Below are 9506 nucleotides of genomic sequence, written 5' to 3' on the forward strand. Positions count from 1 at the left end.
TATACAACCTTGACGTACTCCTTTTCCTATTTGGAACCAGTGTGTTGTTCCATGTCCAGTTCTAACTGTTGCTTCCTGACCTGCATACAGATTTCTCAAGAGGCAGGTCAGGTGGTCTGGGATTCCCATCTCTTTCAGAATTTTCCACAGTTTATTGTGATCCACACAGTCAAAGGCTTTGGCATAGTCAATAAAGCAGAAATAGATGTTTTTCTGGAACTCTCTTGCTTTTTCCATGATCCAGTGGATGTTGGCAATTTGATCTCTGGTTCCTCTGCCTTTTCTAAAACCAGCTTGAATATCAGGAAGTTCACGGTTCATGTATTGCTGAATAGTCCTATATTGACTGTCCTGACGCCTGAAATGTCCTATTCAACTTTTTTTTCAATAAATTAAATCACACGTTTTCTGCAGGGTTATTTTCCAAATGTAGCTGAGCGTTAAATTTGCTAGCCAAGGAGGAGTTTGAACACTCAAGCCTAGAGCTTTATTTAGCAAATAGAGGCCTTTTCCAGAGCAGTCCGCCGCCCCCTGTACCTAAGCCCTGGAAGCGCGTTGAGTCTCCGGGTTCTAACCTTCTACCCGGAATAGTACACTGGAATTCCTAAACCAGTTGCTGTTCCTTTAAGAGTGGTTCCGGGGGCGGGCCCACAGGGCGTGGCGAATCCGGGGGTGTGTGCCGGATCCAGGATGTCCAATCCTGGAACGAGGGACGAAAGCTGGGGCGGATCCGGCACGGGAAGGTTGGGAAGGGTTAAGAGGAGCGTCTTTGGGTCTCGGACGGTCCGGTTGCCTCCGCCTCCTTCTGTCGGGTCCGCGCTCTCCCGCGGCTGCGCCGGCTCGGCAGCCCGGGGGACAAAGCACTGCCGCGGCCGCCGCCACAACCGAGCGGGTCCCGGGCCATGGCCCGGCCACCCCCTGGCTCCGCGCCTCCGGTCCCGCCGCTGCTGCCATCGCCCTAGGCCGTGCCGAGAGGTAAGGCCGGCCTGGCGCGGGGGGAAACTTGGGGCGGATCTGCATGGAACGCGGGACAGGGCTCGGACCGCCGTGGGCCTCGGGGTCCCCCAGGCAGTCTGGAGAGACCTCTGCTGGGGATCTGTCCTTTTGTGATTCCAAGCCAGCGGTAATTTTCCCGTCAGGGACTCCAGCTGCTTGGGCGTACTTGGCCGGTGACTCTCCAGCCCCATAAAAGATCTCTGCCGCTGAGGCAACTCTGCGGACTAGAGAGCTCCACTTGGCTCCCACATTCTGCCACCGACCACCTCATCCAGGGCTCAGGCTGTCTTTTAAGGAACACACCACACATAAAAGGAGAGAGGGCAAGTAGGAGCAATGGCCTGGGATGGTAGTCCTGGCATCCTTGAGGCCCCTGCCCAGGGCAGCACTGGACAGGAGTTCTTCAACACATGTTTTTCTGCCCGTGCCTGCCACACCCTCTCCAGCATGTCCACTGCTAGGTGACACTTGGGGCAGTTGGATCCAACCCCAGGACCTGACTTCTTTCCTTGAAATGAGTGGCAAAAAATAAAAAATAAAAATGCCATGCCTCAGTTTCCCCAGATGGGTTCTGGGCCATCTGTGTCCCTGGAGACCAGGAGCTAATTATTTGCCCTTGGGATAGTTTCTGACTGTGTGCTCACTACCTGCTCAGCATTTTGCAAGCTGTCTCTTCAAAATTAATATTTTCAATTCTGAGAGGGATGGCTATTAATGTACTCATTTTATACACAAGGCTGTGTTCTCAAAGCCCACGAAGCCTGGACTGGAGGAGGCGTGGGGACCAGAGAGGGTCTGGGACGGTCCCCTCCAGCTTCTTGCATTGTCCGGGACTGTTGAATCAGCAGCAGTGCCCGCAGCGGACTCTAAACTTCTTGGAGTGTGAGGAGATAAACTGGGGACCAGGCCCTCCCAGAGGCTGGAGCCTGTGCCCCTGCTGTTTTCCTTCACCTCCTTCCTGGCTAGGCTGGAGGAGGCAGGGCCATGGGCAGAGAGGGGTCCTGTGTTGGCTGATGACTTTGGGCTCAGGGTTGGAGGGGAAGGGGGCAGCTGCTAAGTTTGAGGGAAACTGCTCTTCATTTGGCCTTAATGGGTGGTGAGACTCTACCTCCTTGGGCTGACTGCCCAGAGCATGCCATTCTAGGCACAGAATTATACCTTTGGGCAAGTTATTTAAGCCCTCTGTGCCTCAGCTTCCACATCTATGAATGTGGGATGAGGAAAAGACTCCTCCTGGGACCGTTGAGAGGTTTAAGTAGATAATCGCTTGACTCATTCTATAGGTCTTTGAGCACCACTACGTGCCAGGCACTGGAATTCCAACAAAGAATCTTTGCCCTCCTCGAGCAGGCAAAAATGACCCAGGTAATTTCAGGCTGGGGTGTGGGAGAGTGATGTGGGGAGGGGGCTGGTGGTTCTTTTGTGTACAGATACCTTCTCCTCCTTGAGGAGGTGATGCTCTAGCTGAAACTTGGCCATCTGAAGATAAGGGAAAGGCGTTCCAGGTAGAGGGAACAGCCAGGGCAAAAGCCGTGAGATGGGAATATGCCTGGTGTGTTTGTGGAACAGCAAGGAGGCCAAGGTGGCTGGAGCGAGGGGGAAAGAGAGAGGAAAAGGGAACCTGGAAGACCTGGGGAAGAATGGATTTTATGAGACAGGGAGGGAGCCATGGGTGGGTTTAGAGTAGGGGAGGGGTGTGATTGGGCTTAGTTTATAGGATCCCTCCATAGGGCCAGGGGCGGGGCCTAGAAAGAAGTTAAGATCTTATCCTGCTGCTGCTACTGCTAAGTCACTTCAGTGTGTCCGACTCTGTGCGACCCCATAGACGGCAGCCCACCACGCTCCCCCATCCCTGGGATTCTCCAGGCAAGAACACTGGAGTGGGTTGCCATTTCCTTCTCCAATGCAGGAAAGTGAAAAGTGAAAGTGAAGTCGCTCAGTCATGTCCGACTCTTCGCAACCCCATGGACTGCAGCCCACCAGGCTCCTCCGTCCATGGGATTTTCCAGGCAAGAGTACTGGAGTGGGGTGCCATTGCCTTCTCCAGATCTTACCCTAAAGAACACCAATAAGGAACAGGCATCGGTGGAGGCAGGGAGGCCAGTGAAGAGGCTACTGTAGCTGTCCAGGCAAGCCACGATGGTGGGGGTGCCGGGGAGCTAGAATGGGAGATGGCAGTGAGCAGAGATTAGGCCCCTGATTTGGAAGAGATTGGAGGGGGGATCAAGGTGACCTGATGAGAGTGACAAGATGTGGAGGTGGGGGGAATCCAATAGCCTTTCACCAAGACAGCCCCGAGGGGAGCATTTGGGGAGGCTGAGAAGAACATCATCAGCTACCAGAGCTTAGCACGGACTGTGCCTGGCACTGTGCTCAGCGCTTCTACATAGTCATTGTGTCATCGTCTCAACAACCCTGACTTAGGTGCTATTATTCCATTTTACAGATGCAGAAACAGAGGCCCAGAGAGGCTTAAAGCTTGCCCAGGATCACATAGCTTGGACACTCCAGAGCTGACATTTGAACCCAAAGAAGAGCAAGTCAAAACCAGAACTGGGCAGAGAGCAGGGAAGTGAGCTGTGGCCTGAGAGGTAGGAGGGAAATGGGGTGAGTACGGTGGGTGGTTCCTGTGTGAAATGGGGCTGGGGTCCACATGGGCCTTGCTGGGGAGTTGGTAGGAATCCCTCCCACTTTGCAGAGAAAGAAACTGAAGCTCAAGAGAGGGGAGGCCTAAGTCTGAAGTCACATAGCTCAGGGAGGCAGAGCAGAGATTAAATACCTTGAGTATTCAGGGGCTGTGGCCTTGGTCAGATCAACTTACTAGGTCAGGACAGGCTGATAATAAGCACAAGATCATGGCTCATGTTGCCTCTTCCAGGAAGCCCTTCTTGACTGTGTAGGCTGGTGAGATGAGGTGGATTGGGGATGGAGCAACTGCCTCTTCTGCCCTGGGTCAGGTCGCCTGTCTGGGCCCCACTGTAACCGGCTGCTCCAGCTGAACCGGAGGAGAGAGAGCCTCCTTTCCAGGAAAGCCTCATTCCTCCAGGTCCTGAGTAAGGCACTGCCCACTGGGGAACGAACATTAACTGAGCACCTACTGCACTCCAGCGACTTTATATACTTTGCTTCTTGAACAATGTGGCCACTGTCCTATGTAGAGTGAGGTTTTAAAGCAGGAGCTCAAGATGCATTTGTAGCGTGGCCATGGAAAACCCCAGGGGAGGGCGTAGCCACACTGGAGACTCATATGCCACCTAAGTCCTTCCTGGCCATCATATACTCCTTGGAGGGGAGTAGTAAAATCACTGTGGCCAAGTGCAGAGAGTTAGATTCCTCTGCTGCAAATGGATGCACAGTGCTCTCCCTCCGTCCTCTCTGACTTTTAAGAGTGAACCAAGTCCTGGGCCCTTTGTCTGAATTTTGTAACAATCTTTTATGCCACTCTGACTGCATCCCCTGCCTCTCCCCTTCCTCACTCTGCTCCAGCCTCACCAACAACCTCAAGCACACTAGCAACTTCCTACCTCAGGGCCTTTGCACTTGCTATTCCCTCTGCCTGGCATGTCCCAGGGGCTCAGTCCCTCACCTCCTTCAGGTCTCTGCTCAAATGTCACCTTCTCAGTACAGCTTTTCTTTTAGAATCAAACACACCTCTTGTCCTTAATACTTCTGATCTCCCCTCCCTGTCTTATATTTTCCACACCACTTAAGCCCATCTGACAGATGCACCTTACCTGTTTGTTAATTGTGTACTCCCTTCACCTGCCACCAGCATATCAGCACCAGGAGGGCAGCGACCCTCTCTGTCTTGTTTACTGCTCTATACCTAATGCCTAGAACAGTGCCTGGCACACACTAGGTGCTTAATAAATGTTTGATGAATGAAGTCCCTACTGTCCTCTGAAATAGATTCTGTTCACATCCCTTTTCATGGAAGAGCAAATCAAAGCTGACATCAGCAGAGATGGAATCCGACCACAAAAGGTCAGCTGGCCTGGTACCCAGGGGTGATAGAATTAGCAGTGCCTGAAACTGAGGCCTGGGTGTGGATTTCAGCTCTCGGCCCAACTTGCTTTGTGGCCTTGGACCAGTGGACTAACTTCTCTGTACTTTGTTTCCCCACCTGGCAAACGGGTAAGGCTAGTCCGGACACCTAAAGTTTGTTTCGAGATTAAATGAGTTCATATATATAAAACGCTTGGCAATGTCCTAAGAATCCTCACCATCATTTGGGGGAGGTAGGATGGCGGGAGAGTTAACCTGCCTGACTTCTGGGGCCAGCCAGACCCGGGTTCGAGTCCACTTTCTGCTCCTGAAGAGCTGTGTGAGCCCGGGCAGGCTGCGTCTGCTCTTTGAGCCTCAGTTTCCTCATCTGTGAAATGGGGGTGGCGGGGGGTGGGGGTGGTGATGAGTGCTGTGGCAGCCAGCGTTGTGTGAGGTCACCCGAGGCGGCGGCCGCATGAATAACCGCTGCCCCGGTTGGGGGACAACAGGTCCCGAGCGCACGCCATGAAGCTGAACGAGCGCAGCCTGGCCTTCTACGCCACCTGCAACACCCCAGCCGACAACGCGGGCTTCCTGTACAAGAAGGGCGGCCGGCACGCGGCCTACCACCGCCGCTGGTTCGTGCTGCGCGGCAACATGCTCTTCTACTTCGAGGACGCGGCCAGCCGCGAGCCCGTGGGCGTCATCATCCTGGAGGGCTGCGCCGTGGAGCTGGTGGAGGCCGCCGAGGAGTTCGCCTTCGCCGTGCGCTTCGCCGGGTCGCGGGCCCGCACCTACGTGCTGGTGGCCGAGAGCCAGGCCGCCATGGAGGGCTGGGTGAAGGCACTGTCGCGGGCCAGCTTCGACTACCTGCGGGTGGTGGTGCGTGAGCTGGAGCAGCAGCTGGCGGCCGTGCGCGCGGGCGGCGGCCCACCCCCGGCCCACCGGCCCCGCGCGCTCCCATCGCTCCCGTCCAAGGAGAATGGCTGTGCCGTCTGGAACGCCGAGACCCCCGCCGCCTCCGCCTCTGTCAGGGCCAACCCCAGCTCCCGGCCCGGCCCCGAGCCCCCGCCGCTGCCGCCCCGCCGGCGGGCCTCAGCGCCCAACGGGCCTCTCGATTCCGCCTCCTTCGCCCAGCTGCACGAGTGGTACGGCCAGGAGGTCAGGGCGCTGAGGAGCCAGTGGCTCAGCAGCCAGGCCCAGCCCTCAGAAGCTGGGGGACCCGGTCGTGAGGGAAATCGCCATCAGGGTCAGCCCTGAGGTCCCTGCCGGGTCTGCGTTCGGGAACTCAAGGCGCTAAGAAGATGCTGGGTTCTGAGGGATGTTTTGGGACCTCTGTAATTCAGAGAGAGCCTAGCCTTGAGGAGGCCACCGTGCCCGATTCTCAGGAGGATCCAGGCCCTAGATGATCCTCAAGCAGCCAGAGAGCTGGTTTTGTGGGAGCTGTAGCCCCAAACCCAGCCCAGCAGGTGCCTTGGTGGCCTGTCCTGAATCACCGAGCAGAGGTTTGTTGCTGGCAACAGGCCTTGGCAGGGGCGACTGGGACCTGCGAGGCGCTATGGGCTGGAAGGCACATGAGCAGTCAGCACTGGTCCAGACTGGGCCCCACGTGGTCAGGAGGCCAGGCCTGTGCTACACCACACCTGGGCCTGACCTCCTTTTCCTCCAAGGCCCGCTGGAGCTGCCTGACTGCCAGCCACCTTCCTGCCTCCATAAGCAGCAGGTGCAGAAAGGCAGCACCAGTGTGGGTTTTCATGTATGACCCGCACCAGGCTTCTGGCCTGGAGTGAGGCCCAGGCAGGACTATTCCTGGGGCCTCAGCCAGGCCTTGGGGTGATGCCCTGGGGCAGTAGACCCTCTGGCCTTGGGCCATGTCTGTGTGCCTGTGGCAGCTCTCACCCTTTCCCAACACTCCTTAACCGCATCCTCTGTCTTCTCCCGGAGCCAGCTCTCCCACCCCTGGCCTGGGGCGGCGCCTCGCAGGAGCCCGCCTGACCTTGTCCAGTCCCGGACCAGGCAGCCATGGCCTGAGCTGACTTCCCAGCAGGTGCCTCTGGCGAGGAGGGGCCATGAGCTGACTCACAGCCCAGAAAGGGTGCAGATGCCAATCTGATAGGGGCAAAGCCGCAGCTGCCAAACCATGTCTGGCTTCCAGAACCCTCTCCCACCATCACAGCCTATTTCCGTGCTCACCAACTCAGCCCCACTCTCGCCCAGCAGCATTCTGAGGGAGACCAGGTCTTGCTTTGCCCCGCGCCCAACTTCTGGTTTTACTGTTACTCACTCACCACAGTGGCCATTCTTCATCCAGGGAGTCTCTGGGGGCTGGGACACCCCTGGCCCTCAAGCTGGGTCATATTTACAGTCCTCAGTGCCTCAAAATCGGGACCCCCCTGAGGACACCTCTGCCCTAATCTTTATTTCCCCAGAGGCTCCCTCTTGGTGACACTGACTGGGCCCTTTGCCCCTTTCTGCTGCCTTTGGAGGCCTTGGGGCTTGGGAAAGAATGGGTGCTGTCTGTCTGCAATCACCAGCTCACTGCTGGCTCAGCTGACTGGGGTTTCAGTTTTAATTTACTTTTTAATACTTCAGGGTGTCTTTTTTTCTCCTAGCAACAGAGTTTGGTATTTTCACTGTTTTTGTTTCTTGTTGGCTGGTGAAGGGATAGGGTGCCCTGGTTCTGGGCTTGGCCAGTGGCGGTGGGGAGTAGGTGGCACTGCCCTGGGGCGGGGGGTGGGCAAGGAGCCTTGGCTGAGGACAGAGGAACCTCAAGAATCTCACCTGGCTCTTTGCCTTCTCCCTGGTGAGCCCTGCTCACCTGTAGGTGCCTCTGGGGGTCTTGGTACGCTTTCCATGCCCCCTTCCCCAAGTCCTGAGTGGTGGGCAGGGTTGGCAGCTCTAGTCTATAGGCTCTGGGATCTCAGGGGGTGTTAGGAACTGTTAGGTGCCCATGTCCTGGCCAGACCCAGCTGGTGTGGTGAGGCGTTGGCCCCAGTCCTGGTGTAGGTTTACAAGCTCTAAAGGTACAGTCTCCCCCCTCCCCGCCAAAGCCCAACACAGGGTCAGGCTGTCTCCAGAGTTGGGCAGGGGAGAGAGATCAAGCATCCTGGGAGAGGGAAATAGAGGCTAAAATGAAATAAATAAAAAACTTATCAAGTAATGGCTGGTGATATCATTTTCTTTTTTTTTTTTTTTTGCCCCATCTAAACCCTGGATTGACTGGCCTGGCAGAGCCAGGAGCAAGCCCTTACAAGAGAAGTGATGAGTGTGTGCTGAGTGCTCCCTGGCTGATGCTCTGTCAGGAACATTCTTACCACCTTTTATGGCAGATACTGGCCCCCTTTTACAGGTGAGGAAACTGGCTCAGAGAGGTTAAGAAATCAGCCAGGTTCACACAGCTCAAAAGTATCAGAGAAGGGATGTAAACCTCCGGAAGCCTGTGGAAGAAGACAAGACTCTTTGAGAGGAACATGAGGCAATGGACTCCCCAAGTTCCTTTTCAGAGGGGAAGGCAGAAGAACGCAGGGAGGAAGGTGAGGTTTAGAAAGAAGGTCAACTGTGGGCTGAAGGCCTGACACCTGGGAGGGACCCCAAAGGGGAGAGCCACCCCTGTCTCTCCTCATTGATCAGGGCCCAGAGGGAGGAGGATTCTGGCACCAGTGCTAATTCAGAGGGAAATAGCCTGTGACTGACTAGTGATGTCTGCTGTGAACAAAGGGCGGATGGCAGCCCTGTTTATGCTGTGTTTCTGTATCTGTTATCTGTATGGTTGCTGGGCTGATGGGGGATTCACAGACTGAAGGGGCTGGCCCAAGGTCATCCAGCATGATAGACTAGCCCTTAGGTCCTTTTAACATGGATTCAGAGCTGGGTCACATGCCTCTTGACAGTCTGGAAAAATCACGTGCATCGAGGAAAATGTGGCTTAGGATGAGTAACCTGCAGTTCTCAGTCTGCAGAGCAAGTTCAAAGAACAAGAAAAATACTAAGGTCAGGGAATCATGCTACTCATGAGCATCCAGGATATGCTGAGTAATTCCTTCCTGGTACCACAGCTGACACATGGGGGCTGAGTCGGGATGCTGCCTGTGGCATTTGTGACCACAGCCACTGCAGGGCCTGGGGCAAGAATGGAGGAAACAGCAGGAGAGACGGCTCCAAGAGGGAAGGTCCCAGGGAGGGAAGCCCTCACCTGCAGGCTTCTTAGGAACATTTCCACGAAGCCAATGAAAGTGGAAGGGGTGACACGTCACTCAGTGTCCACCTGCTAACCGTGTTTCCTTTTGACTCAGGGGAGGTGTGCAGGGCACGTGCCTAAGAAGACCACAACATCCCAGGACCATGGCAAAGTCAAGGAAGCTGTCTTCACTGCAACAGTCTTTGGGGGATATTGTATGTGTTCAAAAGGAATATTCTGAGAAGCCGCCTGGGGGCAGGGGATGGGAACCTTAAGGAGAGCAATCAGGTCAGAAGTTATGGCTCTCTGCCCAACATCCATCCACCCTAAATGATTAGTCAAATTCAGT

The 9506-nt window shown here is 55.4% G+C and overlaps 1 protein-coding gene across 1 annotated transcript; it reads left to right on the top strand.

The window, feature by feature from the left end:
* The first annotated feature begins 292 nt into the window (after positions 1–292).
* Positions 293–8140, top strand: PHETA1 (PH domain containing endocytic trafficking adaptor 1). The gene is made up of 4 exons (XM_027566781.1): positions 293–975; positions 2280–2361; positions 3443–3587; positions 5490–8140. Exon 4 carries the CDS (start codon positions 5506–5508, stop codon positions 6238–6240), a length of 735 nt encoding a protein of 244 aa, XP_027422582.1. The 5' UTR covers positions 293–975; positions 2280–2361; positions 3443–3587; positions 5490–5505; the 3' UTR covers positions 6241–8140.
* The last annotated feature ends 1366 nt before the right edge of the window (positions 8141–9506 follow it).

Source organism: Bos indicus x Bos taurus, chromosome 17 (assembly GCF_003369695.1).
Source record: "Bos indicus x Bos taurus breed Angus x Brahman F1 hybrid chromosome 17, Bos_hybrid_MaternalHap_v2.0, whole genome shotgun sequence".
NCBI lineage: Eukaryota > Metazoa > Chordata > Mammalia > Artiodactyla > Bovidae > Bos > Bos indicus x Bos taurus.